The 27,294-nt window shown below is 40.5% G+C and overlaps 1 protein-coding gene across 1 annotated transcript in view; it reads right to left on the bottom strand.

Moving 5' to 3' along the window:
- The window catches only part of LOC149197451 (putative methyltransferase At2g41040, chloroplastic), a 180,353-nt gene extending 153,262 nt beyond the window's left edge, over positions 1-27,091 (bottom strand). The window contains exon 1 of the mRNA XM_089405840.1: positions 26,733-27,091. Coding sequence (XP_089261966.1) covers positions 26,733-26,930 — 198 coding nt within the window. The 5' untranslated portion in view covers positions 26,931-27,091. The remainder of the gene's footprint in view (positions 1-26,732) is intronic.
- Positions 27,092-27,294: the final 203 nt, after the last annotated feature.

Genomic DNA, 27,294 nt, shown 5'->3' with positions numbered 1-27,294 from the left:
TGAAATTCTTTCCCACTGATGATTACTTTCTTCTGTAAGCCAAATAGGATCACAATCATCTTTACAACAAAGAATGCTAGCTTGCTCACTTGCACTCCTAGCATTGAAATCACCCACTATAAGGACTTCACCTAGCTGCGAATATGTTGCAATATCCGCTTTTAAGGTTGCAAATGGATCTTTGTGGTCAAGCCCTCTACCTTTGTAGATTTTTGAAACCTGCGGCGCAAAATAGCATGCTTGTGATAATATTTATGTTTCTTGTGATTATTGATCATTATTGGGTAGAGTTGGTGACTAGTTTGTTTCTAGTTTGGTGTGGTTGTAATATTCTTTCAATTGAATATAATGTATCTATGACAATATTCATGCATTTATATGTGTATTATTACATTTCTTTAATAGAGTACTCAACAGAATTTTTGTTGTGTAATAATATCTACTCTTTCGTTTCTTTACATGAATTTACCAATTCACTTTGATCTTGTTAGTTGGGTCTGGCTTAGATATTTAATTCTCAGTTGGGTTTAGTTTGGTTAGTTAAGAAGAGAAGTTATCTTTCTCATATTCAAATCTTGTTTGTGACAAGTTAATCCTTTCTAGACCAAATAGGGTAGGAAAGTACCAGTGATTTCACTTTCACTTAAGTGCTTTAGGGTAGGAAGAGATGTTTCGAAACATTTAGGCCAAAGAATTAGCTCAACCAGTTGTTTCCCACCAGTATCCAATTTGAACCTCCTAAATAAAACACAATATTTTACAAAGGTTCGAAAAAATCCTTTGAGTTTATGACATTAAGGAATAAAGAAAGAAAGAAAGAAATTATTTTAACGTCCACGAGGCTAAAGATGGCCTATGGGACAGATTGCTTCTTCATCTGCTTGATGTATTCGGCCCTTTTTCTATGAAGCTTCAAAATAAATGCTCCCAGCTTCTCGACAAACCCCTCACTAAATAGATTATCCCAAGAGCTAGCTGTCAGCATATCTACACAATTTTCCATGTTGTCTTTGAAAGCCTCACATTCTAAATGAAATGTTTTTCTGTGTCCACTTTTCCGGAAGAACAAAAAATGCATACTCTTTCCTCCCACACTTCTTTTGGCCTTTTCCAGCGCCCTGTTTCACAACGAAGTTGATGAAAATTAGTCCATAACTGAGCAATAAGAATTTTGGCTCTCCAAGAGATATTGGCCTCTTCGTATGCTTTTGGTTGATGACTATGCGTGGGATTAAACACTTCAATATAGTACTTTTTCTTTCTTCCTAGCTCCTTATCCCAAGTACGCTTGTGGAACTTTCCCATAACAAAAGCTTTTATCTCTTTGTTGTTTATGGGACACACGTTCAAGCAAACAACCCATTTACTAAACCATTTGTTATTTTGTTGCATCCGAGTATTTTTTCTCTTGCACAATCTATCATTAAAGACAACCTAGGCCATCTACCCTCTTCCATTTGCTCAATTTTTTTTAAATACCTTATGACTCGCACCATAGTAATTGCTTCAATAGGAGCAGTCCCTGTTTCACTTAACAATATAGCATAAGGAACTGCACTTTTAATCTTAAATTTGTTTGTAATCAAACGCTTCTGAAATTTCTCAATTTGTCTCCACTGCATGTCAGATGTACTGCTGGCCCATAGTTCACAACCATAGAGAATCACTAGAAGCCTAAAAAGAGTTTGAGTGGTTAGCCAATCCCATAACTCTGCCTCTCTACACCTATTTTGAAAAGCATAAAACGCTTTCCAACCCCCCAAAATTCTTTTCTTTCTACAACCATTCCAGCTCAGATTTTTGTTGAAGTCAATTCCAAGATATTTGTAATCCGCAACTTCTTCTAGAATGTTGCCTTCAAAGTAGAAATTATGTTGGTTATGTTTTTTTTCCTTAGAGAAACCCCACATTTCTACAAAAATGCTCAAGGGATAGTAAGTGTTCTTGCAAACCAAGGGTCAATTTAGCAATCAGAATAAGGTCATCTACATACAAAAGAAGCCTTATAACAAACTTGCCCAAATAGATACCATCACCCCCTTGCGAATTTAACCACTCCTCAAGCTTGTCGATATATAAACCAAAAAGGGTAGGAGACAGTGGGCAACTTTGCTTGACCCCGATATCGCTTCTAAAACTTTCAGAAATGTCTGATGAAGTTCTAATTTTGACTTTCAACTCTTCATACAGCGTATGCACAGCTGCTCTCAAATGTTTAGGAACCCCAATTTCCTCCATTTTGTGCCAAAGCTTATCTCTAGGAACAAAGTCAAACACTTTTCTGAAATCAACAAAGCAACAAAAGACTTCTTCCTTTTTTCTCCCAAGCTTTTTTAATAATGTACCTTAAAGTTATACAATGATGAACTGTGGACTCATACGATTTGACCCAAATTTGAATAATGGCCAACTCTATTCGAGGACAATCACACCTACTGCGTTGTATTTTGATTGCTTTTTCAGCAAGAAAAAAACGGTATATATATTCATAATGAGGTCAATATACAATGTGGAGTCAACAAAATTCCATATTTGGAACAACATCAGTATACAAGACATGTAAAAACGACTCATGCCCATCCAACCATCTATAACATTATAATCCAATATTCAGTTGATATGGCTCAAAAAAACATGGCCGCATACTATATACAGAAAAATATGCTTTATCAAATCTGGAGTCTGGGTCAAAGCAAATATAGAAAGCTAAAGGATTTTCTTTACTACAAAATGTGAAAGTGCATACATTCACTGTGAGATGTGCATGAAAAACATACCAAAATATTTACCATATTTTGAGAGTTATATATCCGGAAGAGAAAAGTCCAGGATCTGGAAGTTGTCGTTGTCCATTTTGATCTGCATCCTCCATATGCCTTGGGGAGAAGTTAGACCCATTTTCGATAATGAATCAACTTTTTTGTTTTTGTTCCTGTCAATGTGAGCAATAGAATAATCCTTCCTATTGTGCCATAACGCTACGATCCTGTCCAGCCATCCAGCAAGATGAATGTTTTTTATGGAGTGCTTTGACAAAACATGATCAGTTATTACCCTCGAGTCTCCATAGATCTGTAAATTCGGGATGTCAAGAAAGATACAAAAGGAAAGAAGTCCTGCTAAAGCCACCACTTCAACTCTGTTATTGGACCCCGGACCAGCATTCCAATGGATTTCGATAGCCTAATCATTAGTTGTACTGATGTATACACCGCATGCACATATTCCATCCTGGGCTGCTCCGTCTAAAAAAGCACATGGAAAAACCGTGGTCGTCATTGCCGAGGGTCTTCTTTCATTCCTGTTCCTGTTCATTGTTGACATATGATTCCTTCCATACCTTTTCCTATTCTTCCCGGACAATTCGAGGGCGTAGTATAGAGATATTATAGAAGCAACTACAGAAGAGATTGTTTCCGCTTTAGAACTGAAGATCCTTGCATTTCTCCATTTCCATATGGCCCAAATGGCCAATAGGGGGATGGCCCTCCTTTCTTTGTTCATGGAACTCCATCTTTTAAAAGCTTCAAAAATGGATAGGAAAGAACAGAGGGAGAGTCCAAAGTGAGCGGCAAGATTCTGCCAGATAGGTTGCACCTGTGGGCAAGTGAGGAATAGGTGTAAATTATTTTCAATGTTTACCCTGCAAAGGGGACAGATGGCCGGCCCGTGCCAATTCCGTTTTTGTAAATTTTCCCAAGTGAGATTCCTATTGTGAAATACCAGCCATGCGAAGATAATGATCTTTGAGGGGCATCCTGATTTCCAAAATGTACGGGGAAAAATATCTCCGGAATAATCTGCCTCAAAGATAAGAAACTGCATATATATATATATATATATATATATATATATATATATATATATATATATATATATATATATATTACCTTCACTGTCGAGGAGCCATCCAGACCTTTCCATATGAGAGAGTCTTTATCCTCAGAGCGAAAAATTCCGTGGGCGTGCAACGAGGATAAAATAGAATGCCATTGAGCCTCCATGTCATCTCGAAGCTGCAGTTCAGTCGTTATTTTCCATATGGGAATGGCTCCTTCCCATTTCCAAATGGCGCTGGCCCAGTAGAAGATCCCCCTGTTGTGGAGCGCTCTCATCAGTCGAGGGGATACAAGAATTTTCCCAACCCCTCTAGCAAATTCGTCCTTTCCTACCATAATCTTTGCTCCCATCTGAAATTTCCAAATAAGATTCTGTCTAAAAAATGGTTCCAATTTCCTGAAGCCTCTCCAAATAACAGATCCAAGAGATGACCCAATTTGATTTTCCCTAATCCAGTAAGACATGTCCTTGTTGTCCATGTATTTAGCATGAATGGCCAAGCTCCACAATGAGTCGCCCATAATTGCCTTCCACATGGATTTGCACAGTAGTGCTTTCCTGAAATGCGCTAAATCTAAAATGCCCCATCCTCCCATATGTTTTGGGCGCGCCAGCACAGATAGCTTGGTTAGGTGGAATTTAAATTGGTCTTTGTCGCATCCCCAAATAAAATTGGCAATCATCTTGTTCAAGTTTTTAATTACAGCAGATGGGATATAGAACAGATGCGCCCAATAGACCATTGTCTGAACAAGAACAGCTTGTGTCAGGATCATGCGTCCTCCTTTAGATAAGTACAAATATTCCCATGCCGCAATTTTCTTGTAAAAACGATCTGCAATCCAAGACCAATCCACCACCCGATAACCTACTGATTTCAGATTAAATCACAAATATTTGAGCCCATTAAGGAGAGGAATAGCTTGGATTTTGAAAAGCTGAGAAAGGAATTGAATCAGATTCCCATTTATGTCTTCAACATGAAAGGCTGATTTCCCCTCATTAATATTCATGCCTGTAGCGCTTTTGAATCTTCCCAATATTTCATAAATGCAAATCCAGGATGCTCTGCACAGGATTGCAGTTATGAGAATGTCATCAACAAAAAAGTTGTGGGATATGTATATCCCTCTACATATTGGAAGGGGCCAGCAGAAATTTTGCTGAATCGCCCTCTTGATATGGAGGCTGAGAGAATCCATTACTAGAATGAATAGGAGTGGAGACAAGGAGCATCCTTGCCTAAGCCCCCTGGCTGCTTTAAAAAAAGGAGTGGGGATTCCATTTATCAATACAGCATAATTTACCTCCTCCACACACGCCATGATCCACCTGGAGCACCTATAATTAAGACCAATCCTGGCTAGAAGACATCGGATAAAACCCCAGTCCACACTATCATACGCCTTTTTTAGATCAATTTTTAATAAAGCAGCATCCAATTTCCTAGAATGTATAGAATGTAAGGATTCTTGAGTGAGGGCCACTGCGTCCATGATATTCCTATCCTTGAGAAATCCGTGTTGTTCAGGAGAAAGATGCAGAGATAAAACATTCCTTACTCGAATAGCAATGATTTTAGAGATCGTCTTGTATAGAACATTGCATAAAGAAATTGGTTGATAATCGGAAAAGGATGTAGAAAGTTTCTTTTTAGGAATCAGAGCTATATAAGTGGAGGTTATTCGATGATTGATATAACCATTTATTCTTGATTCCTCGACCATATTTAGAATGTCGTCCTTAAACAAGTCAAAAAAAAATGGATAAAGAAGTCGATAGACCAACCGTCCGACCCCGGGCATTTGTCTTTCTGGAAGGATTTCATTGTCGCCAATAATTCATCCACAGTGACTTCAGAAAAAAGGGCAGCGTTTTGGTTTTCATCAAACATAGAAGGGTACAGTTCGATGCCCCATAGGATATCTTCAATGTGACTGCCTATTTCTCTGCTGTAGGCCTTTTGGAAAAATTTGACAACTTCCTGGGATATATCCTCCTGGGTAAAAAATGATTTACCAGCTTCATCCTTTATTTCCCAAATCATGTTTAACTGCCTCCGCTTGTTAGCAAATCTGTGAAAAAACTTGGTGTTTTTGTCACCTTCCCTGAGCCATATGGCACGACTCTTGAGACGCCAAGTGGATTCCTCCTCTGCTAAAATTTTCTGCTTCTTTTTTTCAAGATTCCATATTTGCTTCCGAATATATGAAGTTATGGAAACGCTTTTGAAGCGTGTGGATAAGAATTGCAATTCTTTATCTATTTCTTTCAGCTCTTTTCTATTGAAATCCGTTTTCTCCCTTTGCCATTTTTTACTTTGCTACGTAGATATGCCATACGGTTAATGAAATCCTGTGTCTGGTGCTATGCCGGACCTGTATATTGCTGCCACGTCTCCTTTATGAACTGGTTGAAGAGTTCATCAGAGAGCCACGTTCGGTTGAATTTGAAAGGGTAACCAAATTTGCATCCAATATTATTCCATTGAATATAAATTGGGCGGTGATCTAAAATGTGCACAGGTATGATTTTCATCAAAGGAAAACCAAATCTATCGATCAGCTTTCCATGGAGGATATATCTGTCAAATCTTTTGGCCAAGAAAGAGTCATTTGACCGCCCATTGTCCCAAGTAGGCCCTCGACATATCGGTTGTATGTCTATGAAATTATTTTGGATGATGGCGTTCCGGATCATGCGGCCAATCGGGTCAATTTTCCTGCCATTGCCCCAAATCTCATCATTACACAATGTGCTATTAAAATCGCCCCCAATCATTAATGAATCAATATCAAGGATTTCAGATGCTAGAAATTTTTCCCAAAATGGATAACGATGTCTATATGGAGCATAAATATTTAAAATGTGCACAGGATCAGGACAACCAAGAAAATAGGCTAAAATAAGAATGCCAGCAAAACATTGAAAGGTCACCGCTTTAATCCATTTAGGGTCCCACAGTACAGCTAAACCTCCCGATAATCCTACAGCATCGGTGGCCACCATGTGCCAAGTAGGGAGCATCCTTCTGAAGCATAAGATGGTTTGTGTACAGTCATGCTTTGTTTCCTGAATCAAGAGCAACCTGGACTTTGTGGATCGAAAGAGGTCCTTCAGAGCTATAAACTTTGAGTCCGCTCCAAGGCCCCGTATGTTCATAGACAGGATGTTATTCATTGCGAACATCAGATGGCTGGCAAGCTCTAAGAGGCCCTTTTGCAAAAAACTCGTCTGAGGTGATTTCTGTAACAGGAATATCAATCAGATTTAGATCCTTGGAAGACATGTCCATTCTACCCTTCCTCCCGCGGAAGTGTCTACTTCCTCCCGCGGAAGTGTCTACTTCCTCTCTTATCTTTGCGGCGAACCGTAATGTTTCCAGCCAATCTGGGGCTAATCACAGGGGAAGGGGAGCGATCAGGTTTATGAATGATGAGGGGTTTCAGGTTTAATGATGCCTTTTGTAGCAACTGTTCAATGTCACAGTCAAATGAATTTGTATCAGTAGACCCCGGGGAGTTATATGGGGTGAAAGACTCGCACACAACCTTCCCTTTGTGATCAGTCCTAAAGGACCGAGCAGGAGAAGGATTCCGAGTGGGGAGGGAGGGATTTACGACAGGGGAGGGAGGAGATGATGATATATATTGAATGGAATGGGATGGACCAGCCATGGACGGATTATCGATCAGCTGAGGGATGGGAAAGGCAACATCAGGGGAAGGTTCGTGAGGAGGGGAAGGTATTGGGAACCCCAGCATGGGAGAGGGCGGGTCAATGTAAGGCCGAGGAGAATACTTGGGCGTAAAAGCTGACCAGGGACAGCATTCATCCGGTCCATTAACCCGCCCATGCGGTCCAGCAGATAACGAACGAGAACGCAAGTGGCCGAATGATCTATCTTTGGACGGACATATTTTTGGAGAGGGCTGAGATTTCGTATTAAAGGAATACCAGAGAGGGTCAGCATTGAGAGTCTGTGCCATATATTCACTTGCATTTGGATTACCAGCTTTTTTCTCTGTAATATTCTTATGTTTATGTCTAACAGCATATCTGCGGGGACACTAAGGGAGGAGGTGGCCAGTCCTGTGACACGCCAAGCACCTAAAAGGTACTCCCCAATAATCTAAATGCTGGTGGGCATTTGACATTTCCCAATTTAAATCTATAGATTCAGGAAATCCACCCCTAAACCCCTTCTCGATAAGGACCCAGGCAACGCGTTTATCCTTTGCGCCAATACATCCAGGATCAACATAAATGAATCTTCCGACAGCGCTGCCGATTTTTTCCATAGACTCTTTGTTCCATAGCTCGATGGGCAAACTAGGCAACTTTAGCCAAATGTAATTGTTTTGTGGAGTGCACCTGAGAGGATTAAATCCTATATACCACCTGTGAAGAGCAAGGAAGCTTCGTTCCCGGACCCAAGGTTTGGAGAAGATGATCTCTAGATCCCGATGCCGGAGGAAGTGGAAACTATACCAATTATTCATAAGCCTTACGATGGTAGGGGAATATCCAAGTAGGGGGATTTAGCCGCAATCCAGGTTCTAAAATGAGACTCCTCCATTGATGGAAAATGCTATCGACCCACTAAGGCTCTCTTTTGCAAACTCGATATTCTGTCAAATAATAGAGGGTCGTCCAAGTTAATGGCGTCAGGCGGGGGAGAAGTTTTAACCGGCCGTTTATTCTTGTTTTTAGGCCAAGAAACAGAGTCGCCACCCTTGGGAGACAAGTCCTTCTGTGTAGAAGGAATGATGTCCGAAAGCAACGTGGCAGTCCATGCAACATTAGCAGACTGGCTGACATGGACTTTTTCCGCGTCTAAAGTGGCCCGCACCAAAGCCAAAGCAGCAGAGTTGTCAAATGGAAAGTCCATGCAGAAGGGTAGCTTCAGAGATCACAAGGACCGAAACTAAATCCCGAGAGATAGACCGTCAGATGAAGTACCTCAAGGCATGTTTAAAAAGTGGAGCGGGAGCCAGATTAGTCTAGAGAGAAGTACAATATCGTCCGGAAAATGAAGGGTTTGGATGGAGAATTTGAGGAATGACGGCCAGAGACGAAACTCATATGACACCAGAAACTTCCCGCCTGACTGATAGATATGAATGAACCATCAAAAATCCAAGGGAAAAGGGAAGTGGCTGCGAGCATTAATCTAAGAAAAGGACCACCATTAAAGATAGTCACCCGATCACCAGCGACTGAAAATTCAAATTATCCGGCACCAGAAAAAAAACTCAAGCAAAAGATCCCTATGCTAAATATGCCTCAGGAATTTGGGCAGATGATACAGCAACAGTATATCTCATATACACACCAGCAAGGACCTATCCTGAGTCTAAAGTCAGAGCATGGTTTGGTAATGATGAAGAATTTTTTGAGGAATTTTATGATTGTCCCCCACCAGCCTGTAAATCTCGACCCCAAAATATATTTGTGAAAAAAAAGATTTAACAGAATTTCGTAGATATACCCTTCTTAGGAGTCCAGAGATAGAGCTTAAAACCAGATAAGACAGAGTCCTATTCTTATACCATTTGAGAGCTTACAAATTCTTATACATAGAAAAAAAGACATGTACATAGACGACTGACCTATACCTCGATCGTTACCGAGTGGAGAGCACCATGGGTCGATAGAATTGTAGCGTCATAAACCGAAAAATCTGGAATTTTCATGTAAGACAAGCAGCTAACGGAAAGAAAGGACTATCGCCAGAAGGAGAGTTAAGGAGCTGTATAGAGAAAATAAGGGAGAGGAGTCGCAGCTATGCTATCACTCTCCCTTCCAGGAGTTGGCCAAGTAAGGAGCCAAAACCACCACCAGCATCCAAGAGTTGGGAAGAGTCAGGCGAGGGAGACTTATAGGGAAATGAGATATGCCTAGCGTAGGCTCAGAGAGTGTAAGAGGCAGATCTAGCCACGTCCAAGACATGCATGCAGCAATTCGTCTCCAAAGCATAACACGTTCACCAAGTGGAATGGGGAAGTCAAAACAGGGAGGGACACGTCTCAGAGGAAAACCACCCATCAACCAATGATGGCGCAAAAGCTCCACTAGTCCCCATCCAGCGCGTAAAAGAAGAGAGATAAACCTATGAAATCAGAGAGAAAAGCGGATGGAGACTGAAAAAGTTACCTAAATGATGCATGCTGGTGCTCTCCAGCTCGGCAGCTCTCGGCAGCTCTCGGCTTAAAGCTTCAAAGTCGCAGCGTGGTAGCAGAGTCACTCCCACGTTTTGGCTCCTACTACCCTGGAATCTACTCCATAGAACATTCCCTTCAAAACTTATCCATTCCTGGTACTCTTGGATCACGCGGCTCTCCTTCTAATGTTAATATATTTAAATCCTTGTATTTCGATTGCTTGCCAACGTTGTTATCAAATGTATTCATCATGAAACCATTTTAACAACAGAATGGAAACACCCAATTCTTTTCTTTATCCATATATTTATTTTAATTAATATATCAAAACAGAAATTACAAGACTGTACATACACGGGATTTAAGAGTGAACTAGAATAATGAATACCGGCTGTTCGATTGTAACAACTGGATCGCGCGATTTAACTGCTTCGAACGAAGATTTTCTAATAATCCCAACGTCCAATTTCCTTGGCGAGAATTGAAATCCTGACTTCCCGCCGGGATTGACGAGCCTGCCGAACCCCGTGTACGTAGCAGGCCTGGGAAACTGACTGAGAATATCCGTCGTTCTGGGAAATTGACGGAAATTTCCATCGTTTTCAGGTCGGTACAGTGTTCTTATTCACGAGAATGATTGGCATTTATCATAATAATAAAATACACGAAAGGGGCTTCGAATTAATGCAAAGATTCTTGGCAACCCACTTGGATTGTTTTGTCTGGGAGATTTAATATGTTTAATGGTATTGTTGAAATGTTATGGCAAATAATTTGTTATGGTTTTGTAAGTTATCTATCATGGACTTGTTACGGATATAATTTGTTATGGTTTTTAAGGTTATTTATTATGGACTTGATATGTAAAAATATTATGGATATAGTCTCAAGGGATAGCTCAAATGGTTGAGTTCCCGTTGCTAAGCACTTTCCTAGTTGGGAGGTCACGAGCTTGGGGTTAGGGCTGATATGGTCGACTGGCAATCCCTTCGGGTGGAACTGCCACTCATTGAGTGTCGGTGAACCACATTGAAAAAAAAAAAAAAAAATTACTAAGCACTTTCCTAGTTGAGAGGTCACGAGCTTGGGTTAGGTCTGATATGGATGTAATTTATTTTATGCTTATATATTTAAATAAAAAATATTTTAATCATTATAAATTTATAAGTTAATTATAAATAAAATATTTTTAAAATTATTATTATGAAATAAATAAAATATTTAAAAAAATTAATGTCAAATAAATATGTCATTTATTTATTTTTTAATATAAAATTAATATGTAATATTTAATATATATTAATGAAAAAAAATTAATGTAAATTATAAATTAAATATTTCAATATATGTGTTAGGTAAAAGATTTTAATATATATATATATTTTTGGAGTTCATACATTCATCGGAGGCATTTATTTATCGCAGTTCATACACAAGCGCAGAGAGATTTGAAGAGTCTTTTAAATCATGGCAAAAACCCTCACGATTTTGAACGAATTTGTTTAGAATTTGATCGTCTAAATTTTGAATTCGACGAATTTCGAATTTCATACGGATTTTGCACGTCAAATATAGGTGCAGCAGCTGCGGTTTTCTCCACCACTATTCATTTGTTTTCGAGATGACCTCCGCTCGAAACACAAGTCCCATTGAGGGAATCGGCTTTGGTTTCACAGTTTGCATCCAGTCTGTGTTTAATTGAAACCCCATTGAGGGTCAGCCACAGTCAAGGAACTAGGCCGTTAATCAACATCATTAAATGTAGTGCCAAATTTACTGCCAAGCTTGTGCATTCAGATTATTATTTTTTTGGGAAAATTTTAAAATTCATTGTTTCAAGCATCAAAGAATCGTATCAGTTAGAAATGCATTCAAACATGACAACGGGACAATAAATTTCAGAACCTGTGGAAACAAATGATCTAAGGACAAGTGAAAAATGCCTCATCCACCAAAGTTGGGAAGTGGGTTTGGGTCAATGTCAAACAGTGTCGGGGCATTTTAAAATAAAGACTAGCCCGTCTAAATTGGAAGCAGACAAAGAAAAACAATCTCAAAGCGAAAATACACGGGCCCTTCGCAATAAGCATTCAAACAAGTCCCCTCTGCAAGCATGTGGCAACAACAAGCCCAGAGGAAAATTCATTGATGATTCTGCCTTCTATAGTCCCACATCCACACCCCTCACTTTGTCATCTGATCTTTATGTGAAAGAATTGTTAAATGCAAAACGGAGGTTGGAGGTTTTAGAAGCTAAAGAGGAGGAAAGAGATCATAAAAATCATATAATAACAGTGGAGAATAAGACTTTTAGCATAAAGCAATAAAGTTTTGAAAGAACAAATGGCATTGCTACAGGAAGCTCTCCTGATAGGGAAGACAGAATGGCAACACATGAACGCAAATGTGCAAAACATAAAGAAATCTGTAATGGAAAGTACAAAGGTCATGAATACAAAACCATCCCAGGATAAAGGGGAAGTGGATGCCCAAATAGACAACCATGAAGAGAAAGCAAGAGAAGAAAGGAAAGGAGATTCCACAAAAGCATCCAAAACTTAGGCTCAAGTTATTAGCAATTTTGCTAATAGGGAAGGATAAATAAACATTCGGGTTGACAACATGCAAGATAGAGAAAGCAAGGAAAGACAAAATAGAGTAGCAAACATAATTATTAAATGGGTGAAAGACTATGAGAAAAATGAATGTACTCTTGACCTTGCAAGGGACTTCTTGAAAGACAAGTTGCTATGGCAAGGACAAATATGCCAAGCATGGAGGGTGGGTAAGTTTAACGGTGAGAGAGCCAAGCCCATAAAAGTCATCATGCCTAGCTTGCATGATAAATATATCATTCTAAGCAAGAAGCATCTCTTGAGGGGTTCTCGTTTTTTCTAGAAAAATATTTAATTGTAAGACAACGGGAGGAAAGGAGGGAGGAAATGTTAAAGGTTAGGGCAACAAGAGAGCATGGATTTATAAAGGTAAAGTTGTGATAGTGCAATTTGGACCTCCTTCCAAAACATAGTAACAAGATGGTAATAAAGAAGAGGCAACAAACTCTTCAACAGGAAGTCAGGAAACAAGGTCAGTATGGGAAAGCAAGGACAAAGACTCAAGTGTGAGTCTTACATGTCAAAATAAATACAATCAAGTAATACCTAGGTTTCTTTAATATTAGTTCGTTAGAACTGCAGAGGTTACCCATGGAGACAAGGACCTGGGTTAGGGCCTATTGTGGAAGATAGAGACATAATTTGCCTCATAGAAACACATGGGCATGAAGGGTGCAAGACACCTTTGTTTGAAGGATACTGGAAGATGGCAGTGTAGAACAAGGCAACAAGGAATGGCAAAGGACACGAGGGTATCATAGTATTATTGAGGGAAAAAGAAGGTCATCTCATTTAGTTAGAAAAAGAAGGCTCAAATAAACAACTCATTTGGTTTAAAATATCAGAAAATAGAAATCACATCATAATTGCAGCATGTTATTTTGCGTCGCAAGTTTCAAAAATCTACAAAAGTAGAGGGTTTGACCACAAAGATACCTTTGCAACTTTAAAAGCATATATTGCAACATATTCTCAGCTAGGTGAAGTCCTTATAGTGGGTGATTTCAATGCTAGGATTGCAAGTGAGCAAGCAAGCATTCTTTGTTGTAGAGAAGATTGCGACCCTATTTGGCTTACATAAGAGAATAATCATCAGTGGGCAAGAATTTCAGAGGACAAGGGCCGCAATCTCTTTGGTGATCAATTGCTTACTCTATGTGGGGCCTTCTATTTAATCATTTGTAAGAGTTTGACTAGATGGGCAAAGTTCGGTAATTTCACTTGCAATGCTTACAATGGAGCAAGTGTAGTAGATTATGTAATTTGTTTGCATGGTTTGTGTGAAAAAATGGAGGAAGTTTTGATTGGAGATTAGCTTTGGGACTTAAAATCATATCACAAGCCAATTTATTTAAGTTTCTCTTGGACTAGAAAGAAGCAATTAGAGTCAAAAACTCAGTGTGTTCAATAAAATCTCCCAAATGGAAGAATTCTTTTGACTCCAAAAAATTGTAATGCCTTCAAAATGATGCTAGATAGACTCTTCGAGAAAGAGAAAATCTCAATTCATGGCCTTCATAGTCATGAATTAACACATTTAATTCAAAGCGCACTTATAGAGTGCAAAAGAGAAAAAAATTAAGAAGTCTGAAACAAATTGCTTTCTGGTTAATGCTTGGTTTGACAAGGAATGCAAAAAGGCAAGGAGAATGTGGAAAGAGTCAAACAAGGATAACATAAAGCTCAAAGCTTACAAATAGATATTAAGAAAGAAAAAGGTCGACTTCATGATTTCAAGGAGGGAAGAACTAATCTTTCTTGGGAAAAATAATCCCAAATTATTTTGGAAGGAGCTCCAACCGAGAAAGATGCAAACTGAAAAAAGTATTACAACTTCTAAATGGTTTGACTATGCAAGATAAGTCTATGAGCAGGATCCCAAGGTTGACCCTCCCCCCTTGGTCAACGCTGATACTGAACTCTTCAATTGCAAGAGGTAGAGATGGGTATCAAGAAGTTGGGTGTTAGGAAAGCAAAAGACTTAGCTGAACTCCAGGAAGAGTATCTAAAGTGGGGCTCAAATATTCTTGCACCTCTCATTGCAAAAATTTTCAACAACATCATACAATAGGGGTTCCCCACAGATTGGACAACTAGTCTGGCAATACCTCTTTTCAAGAGTGGCGACGTAAATAATTCCTCCAGTTATAGGACCATAATGATAAATCCTTTGTTTGCAAAGTTATTTGGAAGCATGCTAGAAAATAAAATCAGCAAGTAGGCAAAAGAAAGAGATAAACGTTCTAAAGGCAAGCAGATTTTAACCTAAACATTCCACAATTGATCGTTGTATAAATTTAAGGCACATCATTGAAAAATTTTGGGAGAAAAAGGAGGAAGTCTTTTGTTGCTTTGTTGATTTCAGAAAAGTGTTTGACACGGTTCCTAGGGATAAGATTTGGCACAGAATGGAGGAACTTGGGGTTCCTAAACATTTGAGAGCAGTTGTGCATAAGTTGTATGAAGAGGTGAAAGTCAAAATTTGAAATTCAGCAGACATTTCTAAAAGTTTTCGGCTACACAATCCTTCAATCATTCTAATTCAAGAGACTATATGTTCTCATGAAAACACTTGGGTTATTTTTCTCTGTGTCTGTCCTGACAGGTTTGTCTGTGCCACTGATGTTAGGGGTCATTTTGGTGACCTGGGCGCAATGTGGAATCCTTATCACATCTCCCTTCAAGCTTTTTGTATCGACGTGGGCGTCATTCTTTCTGGTGATCTTACGGGCTCCCCCCTTCTTCTTTCGCATTATCAACTTGTATGCCCCTATGTGGGTAGACGCTCCTTCTGGGAAAAGACAAGAGACTCTGACGTTCAGAGACTACAATCCATAACCCTTACTGGGGACCTTAATTTGATTATGGGAAGTGGAGAAATCCGAGGAGATAAGGCCATTAAGGACCCTTTATCAAAGTTTTTCTAGGATTTATTCGACTCATTCGCTTTGTGTGATATTGCTCCAAGCACTATCACACCTACATGGAGAACGGTTGCTCTGGTTCGGAGGGCATCTTGAAGCGGTTGGATCGCTTCATCCTCAGTCGTTCTTTGGTTGGGTCGCTGTTGGGGGTCTCGTCACAGATCATTTCTTCCTTTATTTTTGACCACCAGCCGATCCTTCTCTCATGGGAGGGAAGGGACTTTAGTCTCAATTTCCCCTTTAAATTTAACTCTTTGTGGCTTCAAAACTAGGATTTTTCTACATTAGTGACAAAGGTGTGGAGTTGTCCTCTATTCCCTCCTCCAAGTGATCAGATGGGGTCTTTTGTGGTAAACTTAGGGATCTCAAGAAGGAGGCACACAATTGGATTAGGGAGAAAAAAGTTGTGGATAACAAGGCTCTTGCAGACATTGAGACCGCCCTTGGATATTTTAATGACCCACAAGACCCTTTGTATTTTTCTAATTGATATAAAAGGACTATCATGGATATGGAGGGGGAGAAGAACAAAATTTTGGTATCTCTGGAATTCAAGTGGAGACTAAAGAGTCACGCATTATGGGTCACGACAGGCGACAAAAATACTAAGTATTTTTTTTATGCTCTTGACCTGCGAGCACTTCCAGAATACCAAATATGCGAAGAAATACAACCCAAAACACAGAATAAAATGAGAAAAACAACAAGTATGTTATTATTAATACAGGCTTTATTGACTCTTTAAGTAACTATAACTATGAATCGACATAAATAAAGGGGTTAGGGTTGGACCCTAACATGCCCTCCCCCATCAAAAGCAGCCTTGTCCTCAAGGCTGAAGCTGCGGAAACTGCTGAAGAATAGTGGCTGGTTCCCAGGTCGCATCTTCTGGAGAGGTGTCTTTCCACTTGACGAGGACTTCCTTGATCGTGCGGCCGCGCAGATGTCATTCTCGCGTATCGAGGACCTGTTCAGGTTGGAGCCAGAGTGAACCTTCTTCATCCAATTCAGGTAGACTGGTTTGAATTCTGCAATTGTTCCCCACCACTTTCTTGAGGCATGATACATGGAAGACGGGATGGATTTTTGAAGTTGGTGGCAAGGCCAGCTTGTAGCCCACTGCTCCAATGCGCTGAAGTATTTGATAAGGTCCATAGAATTTTGGAGCTAATTTTTGGCAGCCCTTTTCTTTGAGCGATGTTTGCTTATATGGTTGCAGCCACAGGAATACCTGATCCCCTTCTTGAAATGTGCGCTCTGAACAATGTTGGTCTGCCTGTTGCTTCATTCAATTCTAAGCTTAATGGAGATTATCTTTGACATAGGTTATCATGGTTGCATGGTTTTGTAGGAGTTGATCCACTGCTTGCACCTTAGAGCATCTAGGGATATAAGAAATAGGTGAAGGTGGGAGTTGGCCATACACTGCTTCATATGGAGTCATCTTGGTGGTTGCATGATAGTTAATATTATACCACCATTCAACTAAAGGTAGCCACTGTACCCATTGATGTTTCTTTTCTGAAGTGAAGCACCTTAGGTATGTCTTCAAACATTTGTTAACTGCTTCAGTTTGACCATCAGTTTGGGGATGATAGGAAGTACTTAGTTGGAGTTGGGTGCCTTATAGCATGAAAAGTTCTTGCCAAAAGTTATTGGTGAAAGTCGGATCACGATCAAACACAATGAGAGTCGGCATGCCATGCAGTTTGAAGATCTGGTCCACGAAATCTTGAGCCACCAAAGTGGGGGTAAATGGGTGGGGTGGAGCGCAAAAATGAGCATATTTAGAAAGTTTGTCCACAACCACCATGATGACTGATTTGTTGCCTGACTTCGGGAGACTAGTAATGAAATCCATAGAAACATTCGTCCAAACGGAGGCAGGGATTGGCAATGGTTGTAAGGTGCCTGGTAACTTGATTGTTTCTCCTTTGTGGCATTGACACACCTCACATTCAGCTACAAAAGTAAGAATGTCAGTTTTCATGCCTATCCAAAAGAAATAACGACGAGTGTGAGCATAAGTCTTCTGAAATCCTGCATGGCCTGCAGTGGGAGATGAGTGCATCTCTGCCAAAATGTGCATTTTGAGGGTGGATGTCGGCGATATAACTACTCTATCCTTGTAGCGAAGAATCTCATCCTTCCAAGAGTAGCCGACTGAGGAATTAGGATCTACTCTCAAGTTATTAACGAGTTGGGAGAGAAAGGGGTGTGAAAACCATTCCTTGCGGGCTTCTTCAATCCAATCAGGTATGGGAAGAGAGATAGATAGCAGGGTGCTTTCATCCTCAAATTGGCGTGATAAATCATCTGCTACTACATTGTCACATCCTTTCTTGTAAATTATCTCATAATCATATCCCAACATTTTGGCTAGCCATTTATTTTGTTGGGGCGAGGATAGACATTGCTCCAAAAAATATTTGAGGCTTTGATGGTCTATATGGATTTGGAAATGTCGCCCCAATAAGTATGGTCGCCAGGTATCTATTGCATGTAAGATGGCCATCATCTCCTTCTCATAGGTAGATTGTCCCAAATGTTTCCCACTCAGTTGTTGGCTGGTGAAAGCCAAGGGTCGACCTTCCTGCATTAAGACATCACCAATACCAGTACCTGAAGCATCACATTCAATCACAAAAGATTTGGTGAAGTCAGGTAGTGCCAATATGGGAGTGGAACACATGGCCTGTTTGAGAGCCATAAACAGTTGTTGTGTTGCATCAGTCTAGAGGAATGAATTTTTCTTGAGAAGGTTAGTGAGGGGTCTAGCAATGTGACCATAATTGCGGACAAATTTGCAATAGTAGCCGATGAGACCCAAGAATCCCCTCAAACTCTTCAAGGTTTTTGGTTGGGGCCAATCTTGCATTGCTTGTATCTTTTTGGGATCCACCTGGACACCTTCACGACCCACAATGTGGCCCAAATACTCGACTTCTTCCATGCCAAAAGAGCACTTGGACAATTTGACAAATAATTTGTGATTCCGGAGCAGTTGCAAGAGCAAGTCTACATGCTGAAGATGTTTTTCCCAGGTTAGGTTGTAGATGAGAATGTCATCAAAGAAAACGAGGACAAATTTTCAGAGATATGGTTTCAGCAGGTGATTCATGAGGCTTTGAAAAGTGGATGGAGCATTACAGAGACCAAATGGCATGACCAAGAATTCATAATGGCCTTCATGAGTTCGGAAAGCAATCTTGGGAATGTCTACTTCTTTCATGCGTATTTGGTGATAGCCAGAGCGAAGATCTAGCTTAGTAAAGAATTGAGTACCATGTAGCTCATCAACAACCGGGATACGGAATTTGTCTTTGACAGTGAGCTTGTTGAGGGCCCTGAAGTCTGGATACATGCGCCATTCCCCATCTTTCTTGAGCACCATGACCACTGGTGATGAATAAGGACTGATGCTAGGACGAATAACACTGGCTTCAAGGAGTTCCTTGATGATTTTTTCAATTTCATTCTTTTGGGTGAAAGGATATCAATATGGGCGCACATTCGGCAGCTGTGCCCCTGGGACCAAAGTGATGCTATGATCATGTTCCCCTCTAGAGGGTGGAAGCTCTTTAGGTTTGTCAAATACCTGCTGGTGGCAATTTAAGACCTATTGCATCTCATGATGAATATGAAGAGTAGTGGGCTTTATGGCCTGGATGGCATTAAACTGGGCGATAACTCCATGATGACCCTTTTTCAACAACTTTTCCATGTGATGCGAGCTAATGATAGAAGGAGCACCTACTTGGAGTCCATAGAGGGTATGCATGTGGTCATTCTGCTTAAAGCTCATATATAACTCCTGGAAATCCATGGTGATTGGGCCTAGTGTGCGAAGCCATTCAGCACCCAAGATAATGTCACAACCACCCATGTTAATCGCAAACATGTGGGTCTTTAGGTGGTAGTCTCCCATTTGAAGTTTGATATTTTCGCAGCGGCCTTCACATTTCATTGTCCCCCCATCAGCAATTTGGACCTGGAAATTAGAGACTGCCCTGACAAAACAATGAACAACTTCAGCGACTCGCTGATGGATAAAGTTATGAGTGTTGCCACTATCAATCAATACTACTACAGGGCGATGTTTAATAAAGCCTCTGATTTTGAGAGTTTGGGGCGCAAAAATGCCCGCCAAAGCATGTAGTGAGATAATTGGTTCCTCTGGCATAGCTGGGAGTTCATTGTCCTACTGGGTTTCCTCAACTTCGTCCTCTGGTCCCTCAAGGGGTGGGGCTTCCTCAGATGAGCTGTGATCAGTAACATCAATTTGAAAGAATTTGGGTTCCTTGCATTTATGCCTAGGGGAGTATTTGTCATCACAATAGTAGCACAATCCTTGTTTTCTTCTTTCAGCCATTTCTATTGGAGACACCTTTTGAACCTTAAGTGTTTGGGTAGGGCCCTGAGCCTGGGTGGGGCGTCCCTTGGCTATGAAATTTGGACGAGGCGACTGGGCAGCTAAAGCACGTTCCACTTCGATAGCCTTTGTGCAAGCATCCATCCATGTAGGTGGGTGGTGCATCCGGACATGGGCTTGGATGGCTTCTTTGAGACCACTTATAAAACATTCCAAGTAGAATTCATCTCCCAGACCTTCTGTGCGGATGGCCAATGTCTCAAAGGCTGCAATGTAGTCTTTTACTGTGCCTGTCTGTCGGAGCTTAGTAAGACAACCCAAAAAATTAGATTCTTTGTCAAAGCGGTCACAAAGAGATTTTGAGAACACCTGCCAAGTTATGTTCCCGGGATAGCATTTCCGATGCCACTGCCACCATTTCCATCTCTCTTGGTCCAAGTAAAGGGCTCACACATGGAGTTTAGTTTGATCATCTTGAATATCATTCAAAATGAAATATTGTTCCATTTGTGCTACCCATACTATTGCATTAGAGCCATCAAATTTATACCTGTCTAACTTGGGTGGGCGAGGGTGGAAATGTTGGTGATTTCCATGGAAGTGAATATGATGGCTAGATTCTCCTTCAAGGTCTTCATTAATACCATGTGCCTCCAGATGCAACCCCGACGTGCTCATTTTGAATTGTGCCATGAATTGTTGCATCTGTTCCACTAGGCTATGGAAAGAATCCAACTTTTGTTCAAGGCGCTCGATCTTCTTGTTGGCCATGACTTGAGCTCTGGTTTCTACCATACACAGATCTTGGTCACTTGTCATCACTTTGAAAAAAATTGGGACCGCTCGAAAATTGAAGCTAACAAGTGAATGGTACCACTGCGATCAGCTCGTCGTCCTAAACCTTATGGGCTAAGTTTCTTGTAAGGATCTCGAGAAGGCCTCAGACTCTGAGTTTTACTCCCCGCTGATCAATACTGCAGTGGCCAAATTCCAGAAAACTTGATCCTGCCCAATGTCCTGCGAAAATCGGGCCCAAACTATAGGAGCCACAAGCCTCACTGCGCAAATGGTCATATTTGCCTGCGAAACCCCAACTGTTGAATGTGAGTTGGACTGCAGTGGCGATAGAACCCCAATTGCTAGATCTGAGTGGTACTATGGCAGTAGAACCTCAACTGGTGGATCTGATTGTTGCGACGACGACAGAACCCCAATATCTAGATCTAATCGAGGAGCCTCTATGTCATTGGAAATCACCAGAGACTTGGATTTGTTCATATATAACCCCGAGGTCGCACTAAAGGAATTTATGATCAAGTGTAGAACCTCCATTCCTCAAGGTTGTTCATGCCACCAAATAACCAGTCGTCCACAAACATTAGGTGAGAAATATGGATATTTCAGGGGATCTTCATACCAAGGAACTTACCCGTGGCCCTTTCAGTGCAATCCCGTGACTGAGACAATCCATGACCAGCAGGAAGAGCAAGGATGATAAGGCACAGCCTTACCGAAGGCCCCTATAAGCCCTGAAGAAATTTGTTGGATAACCATTAATGATCACGACGAAATTTGTTGTTTATGAACAAGCCATGATCCAGCCAATATTAGAATGAGAAATGGCCACCTTATGTAATATCATTCTCAAAAACTCCCAATCTATGTTATCAAAAGCTTTAATCAGATCGACCCTAAGCAAGCTTGCTTTTCTTTTTCCAGTTTTCATAGAATGTATACATTCCCACGCTATAGCAATGACATCTTGGTTTTGTCTACCATCCAAGAACCCCAGCTGTTCTGGAGAGATATGGACGGATAAGGTCGTCTTGATCCTGGAGGCGATCAATTTGGAGATAACTTATATATAGCATTGCACAATGAAATGGGTCTCTAATCTAAGAGGGCTTCAGTGTCCTTCTTCTTGGGAGTTAATGCAATGAATGTAGCGTTCATTGCCCCTGAAATATATCCTTTGACCCTGGATTCTTCTACAGCCGCGACTATATCATATAGCATAATTTCTTGAAAATGTATGAAGAGTTTGACCCCCCACCCGTCAGGATCAGAGTTTTCTCTTTTGTACAAGACTTGAGTAGTTCGATGAATTCGTTGGATCGACTTGGCCAATAGAATGTTATCCTTCTGATTGAACATAAGGAGAAAGTTTGCAATGGACTCTAGCTGCGAGGGAAAATTTTGTTCCTATGCTTTGTATAGTTTGCTGAAATGGTGGAAGGCCTCTTGCTCGATGCCTTTTTGATCTTGAATATGATTGTCTCCAATGCCCATGATTCCTTTGATCGAATTCCTCTACTTCCTGAGATTTTCACATGCGTGAAAATTGTTAGGGTCCAACCCTAACCCCTTTGTTTATGTCGAGTCATAATTATAGTTAGTTAAAGAGTCAATAAAGTCCGTATTAATAATTGTAAATGGTTGACCCGCATTTAAGAAAGGGACCACAGGTAGTTGCAAATGTGCCATGGTATTAGATAGATGGTATTGAGAGAACCATGGTAATGACCCATGGTAGTATATGTATGAATCATATATAAAGGATAGAGACTCCCCATTGAGAAATATCGAGTCTTATTTTGTAATCAAGCTCTACTCTGCTGGAGGTTGCCCCCTCGAAGAGGCAAGTGAACATTGCTTTCATCTTTGAATAATAAAATACTTGTTGTTTTTCTCATTTTGTTCTGTGTTCTAGGTTGTATTTCTTCGCATATTTGGTATTCTGGAATTTCTCGCAGGTCAAGAGCATAACAAGTGGTATCAGAGCACTTTCCAGGGCCGGTGGTACCTCCATTTTTGGCAGATTTTTTTTTTTAGGCTAGAGACGTGTTCTAGCGTCTTTAAACCACAGGATCTGTCGTTGAGCACATAAACCTGCGGATTTGGGGAGGCATGCATGGAGGAAATACAAGAGGACGGTTGTAGGACTCCCTTGTAACCCCTACGGGTACCCCTTCAAGTAGTAGTGCATTAGATAGAACCGCGCACAGATTGCCTTCCACGTACCCTCTGGGTATATCGGAAGCCCCCTAGGCTCACCTGAAACCTCGCGTTAGATAAACCATCGACCGTCTTGCTACTACAGTACACTGAGAACAACACTCGAGGAGATTACTCGCATGTACGATAGGGTAGTCGAGTAGTACAGCTAAGGGTAAGCTTGATCCTCCTTAGTTAGTGCCCTGAAAGATTGGCCAAGTCGATCCAACGAATTCATCGAACTACTCAAGTCTTGTACAAAAGAGAAAACTCTGATTCTGACGGGTGGGGGGTCAAACTCTTCATACATTTTCAAGAAATTATGCTATATGATATAGTCGCAGCTGTAGAAGAATCCAGGGTCAAAGGATATATTTCAGGGGCAATGAACGCTACATTCATTGCATTAACTCCCAAGAAGAAGGACACTGAAGCCCTCTTAGATTACAGACCCATTTCATTGTGCAACGCTATATATAAGTTATCTCCAAATTGATCGCCTCCAGGATCAAGACGACCTTATCCGTCCATATCTCTCCAGAACAGTTGGGGTTGTTGGATGGTAGACAAAACCAAGATGTCATTGCTATAGCGTGGGAATGTATACATTCTATGAAAACTGGAAAAAGAAAAGCAAGCTTGCTTAGGGTCGATCTGATTAAAGCTTTTGATAACATAGATTGGGAGTTTTTGAGAATGATATTACATAAGGTGGGCATTTCTCATTCTAATATTGGCTGGATCATGGCTTGACCATAAACAACAAATTTCGTCGTGATCATTAACGGTTATCCAACAAATTTCTTCAGGGCTTATAGGGGCCTTCGGTAAGGCTGTGCCTTATCGTCCTTGCTCTTCCTGCTGGTCATGGACTGTCTCAGTCACAGGATTGCACTGAAAGGGCCATGGGTAAGTTCCTTGGTATGAAGATCCCCTGAAATATCCATATTTCTCACCTAATGTTTATGGACGACTGGCTATTTGGTGGCATGAACAACCTTGAGGAATGGAGGTTCTACACTTTATCATAAATTCCTTTAGTGCGACCTCGGGGTTATATATGAACAAATCCAAGTCTCTGGTGATTTCCAATGACAAAGAGGCTCCTCGGTGCAGGGAGTTTTGCCAACTTTTTGGAATTACAGTTGTAACTCTCGATGAGGGATTTACTTACCTTGGTTTTCACCTCAAACCCAACAACTATGGCAATAAGGATTGGGGTTGGTTGATTGACATATTCAAAAGTCTCATAGGTGGTTATCTATTGGAGGTAGAGGTACACTGACCCTCATCAAATTTGTCTTACAAAACATCTTTGTCTTCTGGATGCATCTTTTTTTGTTGCCCATGGAGAATTTTCACACGCTTGATGCTATAATGGCCAGATTCATTTGGTCGGGGATGGAATTGAAGGGGAAGTTCTATTTGGTGAGATGGAAAGTCATAGCAAGGCCGATTGAAGAGGGTGGATGGGGTATATTGGATACCCACACATTTAACAGAGCATTGATTATCAAGAATATGTGGAGGGCGGTGACAGAAGATAACATATGGGGACATCTCATTAGGGAGAAATGTATGCATGGAATACCATACATGCTTTGGATCAGGGATGGGTCAAGGAGGTCCACCATTTCCTCCTACATTTGGCGGGGCATGACAAAAAACAACCAATTGATGTTGGGCTTCATGATATCGGAGGTGGGGGACAGAAGAGAGGTAGAGATTGGATTGGATGCATTGAAAGGTTTCTAAGGTATCCACACCTTATCAATTGATCTTATAAACACCTTGCACAACATGGGCATTCACTATTTTGCTAAGATTAATAGGCTTAATGTCGGATCACCTTTTCAACAATCCTGGATGAAGGCCGATGAGCTTGGTTTACACGACAATTGTGCCATTGAATGGGACGACTATCTCACTCACCTTTTGGACGCAGGCATTTCCATCAATGAAGGGAAATATAGACTTCTATGGGAGGGTACCATGAAGAAAGGAAAGCCAAGTGTTAAGGATATATATAACAAGCTCCCATCCACAGAGCGAAACTTTGAAAACAAAATCTAGTTCCAAGCTGCATGGAGATACGTGATCCCAACCAAACTCATTTGCTTTTGCTGGTTGGCTTTACACAACAGGGTTCTTACTTGGGACATTCTGAGGCATAGGGGATTCCAAGGCTCTGGCATTTGTTCCCTCTGCAGGAACCACAACGAAGAGATTGACCACCTCTTGTTGCGTTGCCCATTTGCAAAGAAGGTTTGGGCGGGCATTATGGACTGCCTACAGCTGGGACAAATGGGTCTCATCAAACTTTGAACCCTTGCCTCCGCTTCTGGCTTAGGAAATGAAACAAGTTTCATGCTTTGCCCTTCTACATTATTTGGTCCATTTGGCGCAGCAGAAACTCAATAATTTTTTAACACAAATTGCACGAGATTTGGGAGGTTATTATGAAGACTGTCAATTTTTTTTTCCAGAGATCGGTCCCATAAAAAGACATAAAAAGAAGAGAGAGGTAACAATTAAAGATATAAAGGGGAAATATCCAATTGGTTTCTTTGATGGGACAAGTCAACAGAGGAGCTGTGGGTGTGGTGTCATCATCATACTGGAAGGGTGTGGTGTCATCATCATACTGGAACCACGGAGATTCTATCACTTCTGGTGGAAGGGCGGGTAGGGCACAAACAACAGAGACGAGATCATCGCATTATGGGGCGTCCTACTGCTCACAAAATGGTTAAGATTGGATCAAATCTCCATTCACGGAAATGCCAAAAGCATCATAGACTGGGTCAGGGACCACACTTCTTTCAACCCCTATCCTTTCCAACTAGATGAGGCGTATTAGGAGATTGGCAATCAACTTTCAGAACATATCTTACACTCACATCTACAGAGAGCATAACCAAGTGGCAGACCTTCTCTCTCAAAGAGCGGTATTCACTCCGAACCAGGTAAGTTTTACTTTGCTGCATTCGCACATGTTATGCTCTTGAACTCCGGGTCCTTCACTTCTTCGTAGAGTCTCTGTTATTGCTCTCTGGATACATCCAACTCCGCATTTTTGGACTGTGCAATTTTGAAGCAAAATTACTCTTTGCGGACAATACTGTAACCAACACTCTCTCAGATATAATGGAGTAAAGTAGAAGATTATAGATAAGAATACATAGACAAATCAGTAGAAAATTGAAAATTGTATGAGGAAAACTCACAAAATGTACTCTCTTTTTTGTTTTTTTGTTAATACGAAAAGAAAACGTTTTTTTTTTTCTTAAAAAAAATACTAAGCAATCTCATTGGATTGTGAGAAAAGGTTCCAGAACAATTTAACTCAAGAAAATAGCTCAACTAATTATCATCAACCAGTTTCAAATTTGAATCTCTTAAACAACACAGAACATTTTAACTCAAAAAAATAGCTCAACTAATTATCATCAACCAGTTTCAAATTTGAATCTCTTAAACAACACACAACATTTTAACTCAGAAAATAGCTCAACTAATTATCATCATCCAGTTTCAAATTTGAATCCCTTAAAGAAAACAAATTAACTATAAATATCAGAAAACATATTTTAAATCTATGACAGAGTTTTTATTTAGAAAAGCCCCTTTAAAGTTCAGCAACAAAAACCTTTCAAACACAGGAATTTTTTTTATACCAATGCAAACAATGGCCAACAGAATCTGAGTACAGTCACCCCTCTTCCATATATTCATTTTCACTAGCATGACATAAGATAAAATACAGGCTTTAGATTTAGATACACAGGAGTACTTCAAAAGAGTGAAGGAGGACAATGAGTACCAGCACTTCGACTGTAGCAGCCGCTCGGATTCCAGGAAATGAATTACGTGATTTAACTGCTCCGAACAAAGATTTTCTAATCATCCCAGTGTTGAATTTCCTCGACGAGAATTGAAATCCTGACCTCTGGCAGGTATAAGCGAGCATGCCAGAGCTCGTGCGTATAGCAGGCCTGGGAAATTGACGGAGAACATCCATCGTTTAGTCGGCCGGTACGCGAACCGAAGTGTTGTTATTCTGTGAGGATGATTGACATTTATCAGTGGAAGAATAAAATAGGAGGAAGGGGTTTCGAATGGGTGAAGAGGCGACAGGAGGATTCAGGTCCACCTGCTTGGATCGTTTTATCTCAGAAATATAATGTGATATGTTTAAAGGTATTGTTAGATTTTTCTGTAAACATTATAATAATAATTAATTATTTAATTATTTTTAAATTATGATGGGTAATCAAGTTTATATTATTTGTTTTTAAGGAGTTCGGCCTTTTGTTTTATTTGTTCTTTATGTGAAACAGGCGAGAATTTTAGTATATTTTTTTTTACAGGTGAGAAAATTTATT

The sequence above is a fragment of the Pinus tabuliformis genome, chromosome 2_2 (genome assembly GCF_031772625.1).
Source record: "Pinus tabuliformis cultivar Carrire ecotype Pingquan chromosome 2_2, CPIR1, whole genome shotgun sequence".
NCBI classification, from domain to species: Eukaryota; Viridiplantae; Streptophyta; class Pinopsida; order Pinales; family Pinaceae; genus Pinus; species Pinus tabuliformis.
Note: the sequence above shows the minus strand (reverse complement) of the source record. Positions and strands in the feature narration are given on the sequence as shown.